We start from the raw sequence: 17796 nt of genomic DNA on the forward strand, positions 1-17796 counted from the left end.
GGCGCCGAGCCGGTGTTACTGTATTTATGGGTATGAAATCTATTATAGAGCTTAAAAATGGTCAGTTTATAGGATTGAGAAATAGTAGGAAAGAGGAGGGACCCCTTTGGAGGAGGAGAGCAGGAGGGAGACTAGGGAGTCCTTGTGTTTGGAGGGTTCCAAACAATTATTTGTTTAAGGAGGAAATAGGTTGGGGACCCCCGGAAGGAGACTCTTCACAGCCTCCTCCCATTGCCATAGAGACATGGCTTCAGTTGCCGTGGCAATTGGGAAAGCCCCTAGGACCGGCCTGAAGCTGCCAGAGCCTGAGAGTTTAGAGACCAGGCGACTGACGTCAGGGACCTGGGCACGCCCCACTTTAACCCTTTCCCGTAGGAAGTGGGGGTAGGGAGTAGATGAGCGGGATAGGACCCGGATGTCTTTCACCACTCCTCTTCCTGACGTCCTTTGCTCTGCGTGGGGTGAGGGGCGTAAGGGAGAGAGGAAGGCAGGTTATCCAGGATGCGCTGCGTCCGCAAACCTTTTCAGCCTGGCCTCTCGGCCTGGCTATTGCAGGGTGGGGCCCAGGGCAGGAGAGGCGGGCCTAGCGGATCCCTTTTGCGTTGGTTCGGGAATCTGGTGGACCATAGGCCACGCCCCATCCCCCTGACTGTTGTCCTGACGACAGGGCCTCCCGGAGGTGGGTCTTCCTAGGTCTTGGCTGGTTCTAGATACCGTTGCTAGGCAACATGGTCCCTAGAGGAAAGGGTGGATGGGGTGGCGGGTGGATGAGACTGAGGGAGGGGCCTGCAGGTGGGGAACCCCGGATTCCTGGGGAGAAGGGTTTAAGGCAAATGTGTGTGAAGGTGAGGAACAAACCAAGGGGAGGATTGTGAAGATACCTGGGTGTATCGTAGAGGGGGTAGGGACAAGGATGAGGGCAGGAAGAGGGGAGCAGGAACTGGTGGACATGAGCCCTAGGGTGTATGTGTGTAGCACATAAGGCATGTAACACCCTGTGGTGTTACATCCGGTGAGAAGCTGCCCCCCCCCAAGCCTGCCCCTCCTCTCCCCACTCTTCACCATCTGCTGCTCCCCTCTCCGTCTGGCTGTCTCTCTTCCCGCTTCTCATACACCTCCTTCCACATGCAGGGGGCCTGGACTGGGCAGAGTTAGATCCAGCTCGTGTGCATCTGTACATGTGTGTGTAATATGGATTGAGGCTTGAGCCTTGAGGAACTCTAAGGGTGGTAGAATGGGCTTGGCTAAGAGGCTGAAAGGGTAACCAGACTGGTGGGCCCCTTGGTTATGGTCTCCCTCTCGAGCCAAGGCTCAGGCAGCTTTGTGTCTCCTGTTTCCCCTACAGGCCAATTCTCCCCCTGTGATTGTCAACACAGATACCCTAGAAGCCCCAGGATATGTGAGTAGTTTAGATTTTGGGGTTGGGGCCATTGCAGAAGGAAGGAGGGAGTGAGGGAATGACTGGGTCTCAGCAGCAGAGGAGGGGAAGGCTTTTAGGCATGAATGTCTGTCTCACTGTTGTTGTGTCTCTATCCCATGCTGGAGTTGCAGGTGAATGGAACCGAGGGGGAGATGGAATACGAGGAGATCACATTGGAAAGGGTGAGCAGGCTTCTCCATCTGAGGTCCCCTTGGCTCCCTGTTTGTGGTTCCGTCTGTGCTAATGTTGCCTAGATGGTTAGCACCTTCACCCTGTCCCTTCCTGTGCTGGCAGCAGCTCTACAACCTGTTCTCTCTGCTCACCTTGGTCAAATTAGATGGTGAAGGGAGCTGACCCTCTTCCCTTCCTTCTGCATAGGGTAACTCAGGTTTGGGGTTCAGCATCGCAGGTGGCACTGACAACCCACACATTGGTGACGACCCATCCATTTTCATCACCAAGATCATTCCTGGTGGGGCTGCAGCCCAGGATGGCCGCCTCAGGTAGGGAGAGCAGACAGGGATTAGGATGCTGGTTCCTTGGAAAAGGAGGGCCAGGGCAGCAGGAAGCTCCTGGCTCAGGACTATCTTGCTGCTCCCAGGGTCAACGACAGTATTCTGTTTGTAAATGAAGTAGACGTGCGGGAGGTTACCCACTCTGCAGCAGTGGAGGCCCTCAAAGAGGCAGGCTCCATCGTCCGCCTCTACGTCATGCGCCGGAAACCCCCAGCTGAAAAGGTCATGGAGATCAAGCTCATCAAGGGGCCTAAAGGTAGTGACTCATTTTGTCCCTACTCCATCCCCATGGTCCATGCCCCAAGGCCTGTGTCCTAGGCCTCTGGAGACCCACCTCTGCCCTCCCCCTCCATCCAGGTCTTGGCTTCAGCATCGCAGGGGGCGTAGGGAACCAGCACATCCCAGGAGATAATAGCATCTATGTAACAAAGATCATCGAAGGGGGTGCCGCCCACAAGGATGGGAGGTTGCAGATTGGAGACAAGATCCTGGCGGTGAGAACCCCATCACTTTTCTAGTCCAGAGCTAGGTCTCACCTGCTGGCCCTAGGCAGGCCTAGGTTCCTTATCACTTCACCTCAGCACATCTGCTTTGGGGCTATTTTTGGTTGTCTAAACTTTGCTTTCCCTGACACCAGGTCAACAGTGTGGGGCTAGAAGATGTCATGCACGAGGATGCTGTGGCAGCCCTGAAGAACACGTATGATGTTGTCTACCTGAAGGTGGCCAAGCCCAGCAATGCCTACCTGAGTGACAGCTATGCTCCCCCTGACATCACAACCTGTGAGACCCCTCAAATCCCAAAGTTCCCCATGTCATGCAATCCCATGACATCCCTGTGGCTATTCTTTTTTTTTTTTTTTTTTTTTGGCAGTTTTTGGCGAGGGCTGGGTTTGAACCCACCACCTCTGGCATATGGGGCTGGTGCCCTACTCCTTTGAGCCACAGGTGCCACCCTGGCCATTCTTCTTCATGTGTTCGCCATCAAATAGCCACAGCCTCTGATACTTGCTGTAGTTAGAGAAGACATGGAAAATCAGTTACCATAAAAGAACTAGAAAAGATTGTCAATGATCTCTTCCCCAGTAGGCACAAAGCCCATTTGGTTTTATGGCTAATTTCATCAAATTCTCAAGGAATGGATAATTTTTTTTTTTTGAGACAGAGTCTCACTTTGTTACCCTTAGTAAAGTGCTGTGGCATCATAGCTCATCAACCTCAAACTTGTGGTCTCAAGTGATTCTCTTGCCTCAGCCTCCCAAGTATCTGGGACTACAGGTGCCAAACAAAATGCCCAGCTATTTTTAGAGACAGGGTTTGCTCTTGCTTAGGCTGATCTTGAACTACTGAGCTCAGGCAATCCAACTGCTTTGGCCTCCCACAGTGCTAGGATTACAGCTGTGCCCTGGCCCAAGGGATTAATAATTCTTATGCTCTTTCAGAATGTAGGAAAAGGTAAAAGATTTCACATTTTATTTTATAAGGCCAGTTCAAATGGTCACAAAGACAACATAAAAAAGGGAAATTATAGACCCATTTTCCTTCTGATTAGAGACAGAAAAGTTTATAATAACATAGTAGCAAATGAAACACAGTAGTGTATTAAGATAATAACATTGTCACAAAGTAGCGTATGTTTCAGAAAAAGTGGTGGTCCAATAGTAGGAAATCTTTTAATATGATTTCCTATATTAAAAAATTAAGGGACGAAAACTATAAGATAATTTCAGATAGATGTGGGAAAAGCATTTGATGAAATTCGGTGTCTTTTTTTTTTTTTTTTGAGGCAGAGTCTCACTCTGTTGCCCTGAATAGAGTGCTGTGGTGGTGTCATCATAGCCCACAGCAACCTCAAACTCTTAGGCTTGAGCAGTCCTCTTGCCTTGGTTTCCCAAGTAGCAGTGGCATATACCTGGCTAGTTTTTTTATTTTTAGTAGAGATGGGATCTCACTCTTCCTCAGTCTGGTCTAGAACTCCTGAGCTCAAGCAATCTACCTACCTCAGCCTCCTAGAGTGCTAGGATTACAGGCATGAGCCACCGCACCTGGCCTCAATATCTTCTTTGAATGAAAACTTTTAGTAAACTAGAGACAGAGGAATTTAGTGCCTGTGGCATTACAGCTCACAGCAACCTCAAACTCTTGGGCTTAAGAGATTCTCTTGCCTCAGCCTCCCAAGTAGGACTGGGACTACAGGCTCCTGCCACAACACCTGGCTATTTTTTGTTGCAATTGTCATTGTTGTTTAGCAGGCCTGGGCCAGGTTCAAACCCGCCTGCCTCGGTGTATGTGGCCAGTGCCCTAACCACTGAAGTACGGGTGCCAAGCCAGGAATTTTTCTTACACATGATGAAGAGTAGTTACTAGAAACCAACAAATAACATTTCATAATACTAAAATGTTATCAGTGTGTTCATTATTTTAGGAACTAGAAGGATGCCTCTTATTTCTGCTTTTATTCTTTACTGCTTTAAAGCAGGGTTTCTCATTGTTGGTACTCTTGACATTTCTGGTCTCTATAACTCTTTTGTTGTGGGAGGTTGTCCTATTCATTGTAGGATATTTAGTAGTATCCCTGGCCTCTATTAGATGACAGTGGTACTCCTTCCCTGCCCGTGTCATAACAATGAAAAATGTTACTGCCACAGCAAAGTTACCCTGGTTGAGGATCACTGCTTAGGAGATTTTAGGCAGGTATAGTAAGACAAAGAGATAAATAGATGTTAACATTAAAAAAGAGGAACAGTTATCTTTATTTGTAAGTTATATTATTGTTTATCTAGATTAAAATCTAAGTGAATTAACTGAAAAACGTAGAAATAATATGGGAGGTTAAGAATGTAGCCATATAGCTAGGCACAATGTCTCACACCTATAATTTTGGCACTCTGGGATGCTGAGGTGGGAGGATTGCCTGAGGCCAGAAGTTTGAGACCAGCCTGGGCAACATAGCAAGACCTTGTCTTTGGAAAAAATGGAAAAATTAGCTGGATGTGGTGGCATGTGTCTATAATTCTATCTACCTGTGAGACTGAGGCAGGTGGATTGCATGAGTCCATAATTTTGAGGCTGCTGTCATTACCCACTGCACTCTAGCCTGGGTAACATAATGAGACCCTATCTCTCTCTCTCTCTTTTTTTTTAAGTGGTCATATGTAAGATAAATACCAAGAATTAGTAACTTCCTAGCAATAAGGAAATGTAGTGGGTAAAATGATCCCTTTCACTATAGGGAAAAAAATTCTTAGAAATACAAACTTGACAAGAAATGTAAGATTTATATGATGAAAATGATGAAACTTTACTGAAGGACATAAAACAAGGCTGGAAGGAGTGGAGAGTCACACTGTGTTTCTAGATGGAAAAACAATATGCTAAGGATCTCAACATTCTTCAAATTAATCTATATATTTTATGCAATCCTAACAGAATTTTAATGTTGTTTTTCCCCCTGGAAACTTACAAGGTTGATTCTAAAGTTCTCCTGGAAAAATATGTGTGGGAGAATAGCTAAGACATTTTTGGAAAAGGATAATGAGATGTGACTGCCCCTACTAAATATGAAGTCATATTGGAAAACCATATGAAAATCACTTGATACTTATCCTAAATGCCATAACCTACCAAAAGGAGCCTGGGCTCCTTAGAAAAAGGGTTGATTCCAAATCTTGGGCAAGAAATATATAAGAAACTTATAACATCTTTTATATTGGAAAGCAAGATCAGCATCCAGGACTACTAGGGTCATGTTAAACACATGGAGCTGAATGAACTGAACAGGCTCCCACTGGCCATTCCTTAAAAACTCATTAAATTTGTTAAGATCCATAAGGTCAGGAAGTGCCTGTGGCTCACAGGAGTAGGGTGCCAGCCCCATATGCCAGAGGTGGTGCACTCAAACCCAGCCCCGACCAAAAAACAAAAAAAAAAGATCCATGAGGTCATAATAAAACTTAAAAATAATTTGGAGGATGCTAGGGAACTCATTTTAAAACTGGTAAATAAAGGGAGAGAGTCAAACATTTATCCTCCTTTTCCTATACAAAATGCTCCTCTGAGTAATCAAAAGGTCGACACAGGATAGTTCTTTTTTTTTTTGAGACAAAGTCTCACTATGTCACCCTCACTAGAATTCAGTGGTGTCACAGCTGACAGCAACCTCAAACTCTTGGGCTTAAGCGGTTCTCTTGTCTCAGACTCCAAAGTAGCTGGGACTATAGATGCCTGCCACAATGCCCGGCTATTTTTTTTTCAGTTGTCATTGTTGTTTAGCAGGCCCAGGCTGTGTTTGAACCCACCACCCTCAGTGCATGTGGCCGGCGCCGTAACCACTGTGCTACAGGCGTCGAGCCCACAGGACAGTTTTTTACAGAAGAATTTCTCCTAAGACATGCTGTGCCTTTCAAGAAACAAGGTAGACTATCATGGTATCACCATTTTGCAGTTGCTGAAGACTGTCAGAATCAGGCAGTAAACATCAGTGGCTGCTAAAACTTAGGTGAGATGCTAATGGGGCACTTTATAATGGATGGACTGGGCTGACATCTTAGCGATTAATCTTACCTAAGAGGCTGGGTGCAGTGGCTCATGCCTGTAATCCTAGCACTCTGGGAGGCCAAGGTGGGTGGATTGCCTGAGCTCAGGATTTCGAGACCAGCCTGAGCAAGAACAAGACCTCATCTCTATTAAAAACAGAAAAACTTGTGGGGACTGGGTGGTGTGGCTGTTACCTATAATCCTGGTACTCTGGGACACTGAGGCAGGTGGATTGCCTGAGCTCAGGGGTTCACGACCAGCCTGAGCAAGAGTGAGACTCTGTCTCTAAAAAAGTTGCTGGGTGTTGGTGGCAGGCGCCTGTAGTCCCAGTTATTCAGGAGGCTGAGGCAAGAGAATTGCTTGAGCCCAAGAGTTTGAGGTTGCTGTGAGCTGTGACTCCATAGCTCAACTTAGGGAGACAGAAAACAAAATCTTACCTAACAGCCAGGCACTCCTGCATCCTGTGGTCATGCAGTGAGAGGTACACAGCGTCACCTATGAAGTACACAGCGTCACCTATGAAGTACACAGTACTTACTCAGAAAAATAATTGTACTTCACTTTGATTGAACCTCTAGAATGGACTCCTTATTTGCAGGAGATAATTGGGTGGAGGTATAGGTTAAACAGCACCACAGGGAAGTGAGCAGTGATTTCCCTGTTATTTGTGTGTTTCCCATTCCATTTCCCTCATAGAATGTGCGAAATTCTTTTCTTTTTTTTTTGCAGTTTTTGGCCAGGTCCAGGTTTGAACCCACCACCTCTGATATATGGGGTTGGTGCCCTACTCCTTTGAGCCACAGGCACCGCCCTAATTGTGAAATTCTTTTAGACTAATGATCCAGCTTTTTCAATAAATAAATGGCCAAGAGGAAAAAAAAAAAGGAGGGAGGGGAATTTTATGAGAGACACAGCAACCAAAAGAAAGCCCCCAAACAAGGTGTTCCCCTATCCCTGGCATTCCAAGAACATATAACCTGGAAATCCTTTATCCCCCAAGAGAACTGTCTCTGATGTCATAAATTCCTGACCCCTGACATCGACACTGATGTGATCTGATGTCCCCTTTACCACACCACCCTAGCATCTCTGGCAGGATAACATCCTTCCATCTGTGTTGAGGTCTCTTGGTTCTCTAGGGTGAAGGTGGGCTGGGGAGGCTGCTTCTCCCCATGCAGTTCCACCTCATCCTTCCTCCATGTCTTTCCTCAGCTTATTCCCAGCACCTAGACAACGAAATTAGTCACAGCAGCTACCTGGGCACTGACTACCCTACAGCCATGACTCCCACTTCCCCTCGGCGCTACTCCCCTGTGGCCAAGGACCTGCTGGGGGAGGAAGACATTCCCCGGGAACCGAGGCGAATTGTGATCCACCGGGGATCCACGGGCCTAGGCTTCAACATCGTGGGTGGCGAGGATGGTGAAGGCATCTTCATCTCCTTCATCCTGGCCGGGGGACCTGCAGACCTCAGTGGGGAGCTGCGGAAGGGGGACCAGATCCTGTCGGTGAGGGAAGGCCTGCCCCTGCCTATACCAGCCCCCTCTTCCCAGGGCAGAGCCCAGAGCTCTTGGAGAGGGGTGCAAGTGGTCCTGGTCCTGTTGTTGGACCACTCCCTGTTCCACCTGGACTGGAGAAGTGCTGTCTCCTTCTCTCCCCTGACTTGGCTTTCTTCTCTTGCCTGTAGGTCAACGGTGTTGACCTCCGCAATGCCAGCCATGAGCAAGCAGCCATTGCCCTGAAGAATGCGGGTCAGACAGTAACGATCATCGCTCAGTATAAACCAGAAGGTACCAGGCAGAAGCTCCCTGTCATGTGAGCTAAGATAACCCTCAGAACTGTCTCCTCAGCTGATGGCTTCAGTGGGGGCGGAAGGGGTGGTAGGATGGGGCCAGAGCTCAGGAACCTTCTTGTCCTTCCTCAGAGTACAGCCGATTTGAGGCCAAGATCCACGACCTTCGGGAACAGCTCATGAACAGCAGCCTGGGCTCAGGGACTGCCTCCCTGCGGAGCAACCCCAAAAGGGGTTTCTACATCAGGTCTGAGGCTTCCCACGCTGGGCTCTTCAAGCCCCTCCAAATTCCTTTGTGCCTCATGCTTGCCCTGTTCCTCCTTCCCTAAACTCTGTCTGCCCTGGCTTCTACACCCAGGCCTGACGCTCAGCTAGTGTTTTGTGTGCTGGGCTGCACAGGTTACCATTTGAAATCCTCCACTTCGATTGGAAAACATCCTTTAAAGTCTCAAGTGTCCCAATTGCCTTCTAGGCCCTGGTCACCCTGGCCCTTCCCCAGGACTCTCAGACTAGCCCCTGATTGGCACCTAGGATGTTAATACTCAGATAGCAGGAGCTTTTAGGGTATTTTGAATGTTTACCCAGCCTTCATATCCCTTGGGCAGTCCTGGGGAGATGGGCCACAGCTCTCTTGCCCTGTCTCTTGTCTTTCCAGGGGCATTTTGCTTCCTTCTTTATTTTCTGTTTTATTTTCATTTAGTAGAGCCTCTTGCTCAGGCTGGTTTCAAACTCCTGAGCTCAAACAGTCCACCTGCCTCACCCTTCCAGAGTGCTAGGATTATAGGTGCGAGCCACTGCGCCCAGCTATCCTTCTTAGGGCTCCTCTCCCCATTAACTCCTCTTACCCTCTGCCCCACCCCGGGCTAGCACTGTGGCTTAGGTTTCTTTTCTTCTTCTCGGATCCTGTCCAATTGTGCACAGCCTTATCTGCTGCTCTGCTCTGGAGATGTCTCAGAGCTGTCAGCCCCAGGCTGACCTCCTCCTGGAGTCCAGACCTGCACTTCTGGCCATCTGCTTTCTGGCTGTCTCCACTGGGATGTTCCACAGGCATCTCACACTCAACATGTCCCACACTGAGCTCATCATTTTTCTCCTCATGTTTTTTGGACCTGTATTCTGTTTTGCCAAGTCAGCTTTTTCTCTCTTGCTGAATGGCACCATGGTCTACCCGAATGCTCACTCAAACCTGAGTCCTTGCCTGGCCCTTCCCTCCTTGCTGGGGTCTCTTCCCAATCTCCTGTCCCAAAGGTACCCTGTATCTGTTCTTTCAGAGTGGTCATTCATTCTTTTGTCCTGTCTCCAGGGGTTGTGACTTATGGAGAGGAGTGTGATAAGCATAGGAATTTTGGCAGATTCAAGGTTACCCCTATGGATTTGTGATGTACATTTGTATTGCAGACTGATTTCTTTTCTTTTTTTTTTTTCTTTTGAGACAGAGTCTCACTATGTCACCCAGGGTAGAGTGCCATGGCATCACAGCTCACAGCAACCTCAAACTCTTGGGCCTAAGCAATTGTCTTATCTCAGTCTGCTAAGTAGCTGGGACTACAGGTGCCTGCCATAATGCCTGGCTATTTTTTTGTTCAGTTGTCATTGTTGTTTAGCTGGCCTGGGCTGGGTTTGAACTGGCCATCCTGGCTGTATGTGAGCTATGGGTGCCGCCCTCAGACTGATTTCTTGAGTGGGGGGAGTTCTGGCTCTCACTCTGGAAATTGCATTCAGCAAAGATGGAAAGACGGTTAATACTGGTGGTGTTTCTAAGTTATAGTAGAGCTTTTGGTCCTCACACAGGTTTTGGTTTCCACAGAGTCTGTGGTACTCACAAGGGTGCCATTAGTAGGCCTCAGGGTGGGTCTCAGGGTGTCTGGTGCCAGCCTCTGACTGACACCCACTTGCCCTCCAGGGCCCTGTTTGATTATGACAAGACTAAGGACTGCGGGTTCCTGAGCCAGGCCCTGAGCTTCCGCTTTGGGGATGTGCTGCATGTAATTGATGCTAGTGATGAGGAATGGTGGCAGGCACGGCGAGTCCACTCCGACAGTGAGACGGATGACATTGGCTTCATCCCCAGCAAACGACGGTGAGGCTCTCGGGGTCTGTAGCCTTGCTGCCACAGGTACTGAAGTTCCCAAGGCCCTCCAGGGTGAGAAGCCAATAGGGTACACGTCTGCCCTCTGACCTCTTGGGGGTCATCTGCTCGGCCCTCCTAGGGACCATGACTCCTATGAGGGTTTGGGGCAGATAACTCATTGAGAACAGGGTTGGGGGCCTGCTGGGAGATGGAGTTGTCAGGAGGTCCAGAGGACAGAGGCCGTAGGGCTTCTCACTGGACATTTCCCTACTCTCTACACCCCTATGTATCCCACAGGGTTGAGCGACGAGAGTGGTCAAGATTAAAGGCCAAGGTAGGTGGAGGAAGAGGTGAGCTTGGGTGTAAGAGCAGGGCTTATGGAGCTGAACTCTAACCAACTGCATGACCTGCTTTTTCTTCCTAGGACTGGGGCTCCAGCTCAGGATCACAGGGTAGGTAGGGCCAGTTTGGGAAGACGTGGGGCAAAAAGAGTAGCGCTGAGCTGCTCTTGACATCCTCAGAAAGGTGCACAGGGGCTCCAAGTCCCCTGCCTTGGAGCCCCTCGTAGACATCCTATCTCTCACCAGGTCGAGAAGACTCGGTTCTGAGCTATGAGACAGTGACGCAGATGGAAGGTGAGCCCTGTCCCCTTCCTTGGCCCCAGCCCCTGCTGCTCCCCATCTGGGCACAGCCTAAGCTGGGCTCTCTCCCCAGTGCACTATGCTCGCCCCATCATCATCCTTGGGCCCACCAAGGACCGCGCCAATGATGATCTTCTCTCCGAGTTCCCCGACAAGTTTGGATCCTGTGTTCCCCGTGAGTGCTGACACCTTGGGTATGGGTAGAGGTGGGAATGGGCCGAGGAGCCCCACCCATGGAAAGCATAGGCAGAGCCACCTGCAGGCATTAATGTACAGGGGGACACAGTGTTTGTCAGAGGTGCTTCTCAGCCACCATCATGTTCTATCATGGCCATTCCCTGGCCAGAGACATGGGGAATCCGAGGTTACTTGGGGAAGGGGTTCTATCCATTCTCAGTCTTCGTGTTCCCACCAGCCGCCTTACACTAAAAGACAAGTTGGGCTCTTTGGGGGCTTGATTGATGTAGGCATCTTTTAAGCCAGAGGGATGACGGTTAGATCTTTGGGGGATGGGGTGGCCTCCTGGCAGATACGACGCGGCCCAAGAGGGAGTATGAGATCGATGGCCGGGATTACCACTTTGTGTCATCCCGAGAGAAAATGGAGAAGGACATTCAGGCACACAAGTTCATTGAGGCCGGCCAGTACAACAGCCACCTGTATGGGACCAGTGTCCAGTCTGTGCGAGAGGTGGCAGAGCAGGTAGGACTTGGTGGGCACTCTGTCCTCTTCCTCTCTCCCCTCCCCATTGCCTCCCTCTAGCTCTCTCTAACTCTCTTTCTCTCTGTCTCTTTCCCTGCTGGGTCTCGGCTCCACTCCTCCACCTCATTCTCCTCTTGGGCAACTCTGTCTGACCACCTGCTCTCTTGTGCCCCATTCCCCTCTCCCTCTCACTTCTTGACCCCAAACTCTCTTATCACCATCTGTCTCCTTCTCTGCTCCCCTCCCTCCTCATTGCCCCATTTCTCTTCATGTGGCTTTGTCTCTGGTGGCCTGGCCTTCCCCCACTTGGTCCCTCCCCTTTTCATGACCCTCCTCTGGTCCTCTCTTGGTTCCTCACCTTTTCTGGGGCCTCCCTCCCCTCTCCCACTCCTGCTAACTCCTTTTTCCTGCTGCTCCCCACCCTGCCTGCCCTTTATTCATGGCTCTTTTCTCCATCTGCCTCCCCTCCCTCCCATCTGGCTCTCCTTATTCCTTCCATCTGTCTGTCCTCTGTCTGTCCTCCCCTTCTCCTCCTCCTATCCTACTTCCTTTCTCCTTACCTTTTGCTTTCCTTGCCCACCTGTCCTGTTCCTGCCTTTTGCACCCCCACTCCACTTGCTGTTGCCTGTTACCCCTTTTCTGCTACCATCTTTTGGGTCTTCCTTTTTCTCTTCCTTTCATTCTGTCCCATCCCTGCTCTCTTCCCCTGTTTTCCATCTTCCCCTCTCCTTATTCTCTCTGTCCTTTATTCTGTCTGTTCATACCCACTTCCTGCCCTCACTCTGACTGCCCACATGTCTTCTGACAACCATGTTCCTTTCCCTTTGGCCAACCTCCTGTTCCCTACCTTTCCATGTCCTGTGTCCCATACTCTGTCTGTCCTCTCCCACCACCTGCTGGCCCCCCTCCACCCACCCTGCCTACCCCCAGGGGAAGCACTGCATCCTTGATGTCTCAGCCAATGCCGTGCGGCGGCTGCAGGCGGCCCACCTGCACCCTATCGCCATCTTCATCCGCCCCCGCTCCCTGGAGAATGTGCTGTGAGTATGGTCCTGGGGGCTTCCCCTCCACTCCCCCACAGTTTTGCCTATGCCTCACAAGGCCTCTGCGTTGAACTCTCCCCTCAGAACTCTGGACACTGGTTCCAGTAGCCCTTGAAAGGGATCTGCATGGAGAGCTGGAACCCAGAGGATGCAGGGAGTCTGGGCATTTCCCCTTCTCTCCTGCTTGGGGCATGGCAGGATTATACAACTCCCAGTAGCTCCTGGGGCACATGCCCACTGGGCGAGCCAGGGCCTGGGGGCTGTTGGGAGTTAGAGTCCAAATCCCTTCTGTGGGTCTGCAGGCTGGAAGGATGAGCTTAGGAGAGCTCCTTGGAGTAGCTGGGGTGGACTGTGGGTGGAGCTCATCTGTGGCCCCAGAGGATACTGGGAATTGTATTATTTTGTATTTGCATTTGTATTTTGTATTTCTCCAAATGAGAAAATACTGATTGCAGCTTAATGTCTGGGGATGGAGGAGGAGGTAAAAGACAGGGTGGGACTTGCTCTCAGGTCCGTATCTCCCTCCCCTTCACAGAGAGATTAACAAGCGGATCACAGAGGAGCAAGCCCGTAAAGCCTTCGACAGAGCCACCAAGCTGGAGCAGGAGTTCACAGAGTGTTTCTCAGGTAAGACTGCAGTGAGGCGTTGTCAGCACACCAAGCACCTTTGTTGAGCTTCAAAAAAGCTGCCCCCACTGTGTGGATGGCTTAGAAAGAGGTGCCCCCTATGGGTGGGTGCAGCTTGATAGCTCATGGGTTGTAATTAGGAAAAGGCGCCCCTTCATTTGGGCTGGTGCCACTCCCTTGGCCAGGAGTCCTCTGGTCCTTGGGCTTACTCCCTACTCTACCCCACTCTTAGCCATCGTGGAGGGTGACAGCTTTGAAGAGATCTACCACAAGGTGAAGCGTGTCATCGAGGACCTCTCAGGACCCTACATCTGGGTCCCAGCCCGAGAGAGACTCTGATTCCTGCCCTGGCTTGGCCTGGACTCGCCCTGCCTCCATCACCCGGGCCCTTGGTCTGGACTGAACTGCCCAAGCCCTTCACACCCCCTTGGCCTCCCTCCCACCCCTTCTTATTTATTTCCTTTCTAACTGGATCCAGCCCATTGGAGAGGGGACACTCCTCTGCATGTATCCCTGCACCCCAGAACTGGGCTCCTGAACCCCAGGAATCTGGGGTCTGGGAGGGAGCTGGGCTCCTGGTTCTGAGCCCTTGCTCCTTAGGACCCCTACTCCCTCCCTGCCCCCAACGCACACACACACCCACGGGGGCCACCTGCCCTCCCCCATCTTCTCCCACACACATTCCAGAAGTCAGGGCCCCCCTCAAGGAGCACTCGCTGCAGGGATGCAGGGCCATAGGCTCCGCTCTCTCCTGAGGCAGGGTTTGAGGTCACCCCTGCCCTCATGGCTCTCCATGTCCCTTGATTTCTCATTTATTTTTTCCACTTTTTTTCTTCTCAAAGGTGGTTTTTGGGGGGAGAAGTAGGGGACTCCACTGTGGACCCCCTGCCTTCCACATGCTCCCCACCTTTTTTCTTTGCCGGTTTGCATGAGTGGAAGGTCTAACTGTGGCTTTTTTTTTTTCCTGGGATTTTTTTTTGGGGGGGGGAAAGGGGAGGGATGGGTTTAGGGACTGGGAAATGTGGGAGGGAGGGTGGGGGGCAGGGGTCTGGGGGTCGGGTGTCTGGGAGCCAGGGAAGATTGGTAATGCTGCCGCCTTCTGCAATTTATTTATTTTTTCTTTTGAGAGAGTGAAAGGAAGAGACAGATACTTGAAACTTGGTGTGTGGCCTGGTTATTTGGGATCTGGGTGTGGAGGGAGACAGGGTGGAGCCACAGGGATGTATGGATCCTTCACCCCAACCTAAAGGGAATAAACTGGCTTGGAAAAGGGGCTATGGACGGAACTGGTAATTAAGGAACTCCCCTGGGCTGTCTCAGTCCTGTTGGGTGGCCCAGTGGTCCTTAAAGGAAGACACAGAGGAAACTTCCTTTCTTTGTGTTTGTGGAGTGTGGACAGAGCTGGGCTCTGGAGATGATCTGTATAGAAGTTTGCTGGTAGGAAATGCTATGTGAATATTCATTAGATTTCTTTATGCTCCATCGCTATAGGAAAGATTTGAGGTGGCTTTGCACATAATGAAGGTAGGACAATAGAACCTCAATGCCAAAGATAAAAATAAGAGAAACAGATGCACTGGCTGTGAGAGTAAATGTGATCCCTGAGCTTCCTGGTAGCCAGGGCAAAAAGGGAAGTGGTCCATTACATAATTCTTTATTATAAAGGAGGAAAAATTTTAGTTCTTTAAGGGAGTCAGATTTCCCTAAATCCTAACTGAAGCTTCTCAGATCCTACTATATAGAATGGTGCTTCTTAATTTTCCTTCTGCCACTGTTCATGTGCTTGACAAATTTCTACTAGGAAGACCTCAGCTGTGGCAGAAAAGCTGCTACTAGCACCAGCTGTGATCCATTCCCTTCTCCCTCTGATTTTCAGGCCCCAGTACAGAGGCATGAACCAGAGGTCCATAAGAGTTGTGATGGTTAAATCTTGAATAGTGCAAAAAGGGCAGTTTTAGTAGCCATTCCTGACCAAAGTGGAGAATTGGTTCTTGCTGCCCCAGCCTAAAGTGATCCAAGGATAGAGGCAGAGATTCCTGAAGGGGTGTTGCTTAAACCACTCCCCTCTCTGTGGATTACCCTGCAGAATTTTTTGTGTAGCATTTTGGATCCAACCCACTGAATCCTGAGAGGGGGGCCAGAGGTCTGCATTGCCAGAAGCTCCCAGGTGATTCAGATGTCTTGCTGGTGGAGAAGTGCTGCTTCAGAGGATGTTTTTTAAATAATCCTTCTCTTTCTTTGGTTCTGCCTAAGAGCAGATGGTTTGAGGCTGTGTTGATGTTCTCTACCACAGGGAGCTAAAGGGAGAAATCTGGGAATTGAGGAAGGTGTATGCAGGTAATGTGTCTTGATCTAAGACACAGGACAGTTTATCTAGAAGGGGTAGAATCTCCTAGTTTTGCATGCATTTTAAAAAATTGTAATTAATACATGTATCTGAAAAAATTGCGAATAAATGTAGAAGTACATATGGTTTTTTAAAAAAGTTCCCTTCCCATTTCTTTTTCTTTCTTTCTTTCTTTCTTTCTTTTTTTTTTTTTTGAGACAGAGTCTCACTTTATTGCCCTTAGTAGAGTGCCATGGCACAATAGCTCACCAGAACCTCAAACTCTTGGGCTCAAGTGATCCTCTTGCCTCAGCCTCCCAAGTAACTGGGACTGCAGGTGCCCAATTCAACGCCTGGCTATCTTTATAGCTGTGGTATTGCTCTTGTTCAGGCTGGTCTCGAACCTGTGAGCTCAGGCAATCCACTCACCTAGGCCTTCCAGAGTGCTAGGATCACAGGCGTGAGCCACCACACCTGGCCTCCCTTCCCATTTCATTCCATATACTTCTCAGGTGGAAGCACAGTTGCAGTTTGGGATGTATTTTTCCAAGTCTGCAGGGAACCCTTCCGTAGGTGCATGTTGGGGGTGGGGGGCACTGTCCTTTAGTGGACAGCAGACTGGGCTCCCAGACTTGGGCTCAAATCCTGCCTCTCTTCTTCCCCAACTCCTTTATTTCTTTTGACAAGTACTTAATGTGGATTGTTCTTGGTTCTAGGCAGTGTTGTAAATGCTGGGAAGGCAAACCTCCCTGTCCTTAGAGAACACTGAGTCTATCCAATGGGGATGACAGACTATAGGAAGAAACAAATGTGAATCACCTTCTCTGCCTAATAGCAGAGCTCGTGTCCTTGCTAGTTTTGTCAGGGCTGTCAGGGAGGCCGTTCTTGTAGCAACATTTGGGTTGAAAACTGAATGATGACAGAGACTGGGGTGGGGAAATTGTGCTAAGTAGAGGAACAGCCTGGGAGGATCAAGTTTGAAAGACTGGAGAACAGAACGCAGTCAATGGTGTGGAGCCGAGTGGTGCTGGGAGAGAAATAGGAGATGGGTCAGAGAAATAAGCAAGGACTTTGTGTGGATTTATTCAAGGTGCCACAACAGACTGGGCTTGGTGGCTCACACCTGTAATCTTAGCACTCTGGGAAGTTGAAGTGGGAAGATCTCTTGAGCTCAGGAGTTTGAGACCAGCCTCAAAAGAGCAAGACCCCACCTCTACTAAAAATAGAAAAGAAATTAGCCTGGTGTTATGGCAGGTGCCTGGAGTCCCAGCTACTAGGGAGGCTAAGGCAGGAGGATCACTTGAGCCCAGGAGTTTGAGGTTACTGTGAGCTAGGCTGAGGCCATACAGCATTCTCGCCTGGGGTAACAGAGTGAGACTCTCTCGTAAAAAAGGAAAAAAAAAAATGCCCCAAGCTTTTAAAGGCTGGAGCATTGGGAATTACTCTGGGTGCTGGTGAGGTATACACAGTAGGGGGCAATATTAAGCCAGGTAGGTTGTTGCTGAGATTAAGATGGGAGATGATGGTGGTGTCATTGCTGTCATTGTGGGCCAAGAGTTTAACTTCTCTAAACCTCAGTTTCTTTAGTTGTAAAATGGGAGTAACCTTGCTGGATCTTTATGGGGAATCAAGGGGGCTAATGCATGTAATCTAGCACAGTATCTGGGACACTGTAAGAAAGGCTAATGATTATTGTTATCAGCCTCTTGGTCTATTTTTCCTTACTGAGTAAACCTGAAAGTTGAAATTTGAAATCCTTAGGAGATTTTTTATTTCTTTTTGAGACAGAAGCTCACTCTGTCGCCCTGAGTAGAGTGCTGTGGTGACATAGCTCACAGCAACTTCAAACTGTCAAGCACTCCTCTTGCCTCAGCCTCTTCAGTAGTTGAGACTACAGGCACTCATCACAACACCAGGTTAGTTTTTCTATATTAGTAGAGATGGAGTCTCACTCTTGCTCAGGCTGGTCTCAAACTCCTGAGCTCAAGCAGTCTAACTGCCTCAGCCTTCCAGAGTGCTAGGATTACAGGCGTGAGCCACCATACCTGGCTAATCATTTATAGTTTAAAACATTTTTTACCTTCTTTTTTTTTTTGAGACAGAGCCTCAAGCTGAGCCCCTGGG

At 49.4% G+C, this 17796-nt stretch overlaps 1 protein-coding gene across 5 annotated transcripts in view; it reads left to right on the top strand.

Moving 5' to 3' along the window:
* The window catches only part of DLG4 (discs large MAGUK scaffold protein 4), a 26305-nt gene extending 11802 nt beyond the window's left edge, over positions 1–14503 (top strand). For 2 of the 5 annotated variants that reach the window (XM_003791169.3, XM_012806001.2), the window contains exons 3-20: positions 1346–1399; positions 1552–1602; positions 1799–1923; positions 2022–2191; positions 2293–2429; positions 2573–2717; positions 7683–7978; positions 8158–8260; positions 8395–8509; positions 10166–10342; positions 10631–10667; positions 10758–10785; positions 10921–10968; positions 11048–11149; positions 11504–11676; positions 12607–12716; positions 13255–13346; positions 13579–14503. In XM_003791169.3, the coding sequence (XP_003791217.1) occupies positions 1346–1399; positions 1552–1602; positions 1799–1923; positions 2022–2191; positions 2293–2429; positions 2573–2717; positions 7683–7978; positions 8158–8260; positions 8395–8509; positions 10166–10342; positions 10631–10667; positions 10758–10785; positions 10921–10968; positions 11048–11149; positions 11504–11676; positions 12607–12716; positions 13255–13346; positions 13579–13685 (2070 nt within the window). In that variant the 3' untranslated portion in view covers positions 13686–14503. Of the gene's footprint in view, positions 1–1345; positions 1400–1542; positions 1603–1798; positions 1924–2021; positions 2192–2292; positions 2430–2572; positions 2718–7682; positions 7979–8157; positions 8261–8394; positions 8510–10165; positions 10343–10630; positions 10668–10757; positions 10786–10920; positions 10969–11047; positions 11150–11503; positions 11677–12606; positions 12717–12803; positions 13347–13578 lie in introns of all 5 variants that reach the window. The other 3 variants (XR_002773680.1, XM_012806002.2, XR_001161354.2) reach the window with 3 other exon arrangements.
* Positions 14504–17796: the final 3293 nt, after the last annotated feature.

Source organism: Otolemur garnettii, unplaced genomic scaffold (genome assembly GCF_000181295.1).
Source record: "Otolemur garnettii isolate 467f Iridium unplaced genomic scaffold, OtoGar3 scaffold00046, whole genome shotgun sequence".
Lineage (NCBI taxonomy): Eukaryota > Metazoa > Chordata > Mammalia > Primates > Galagidae > Otolemur > Otolemur garnettii.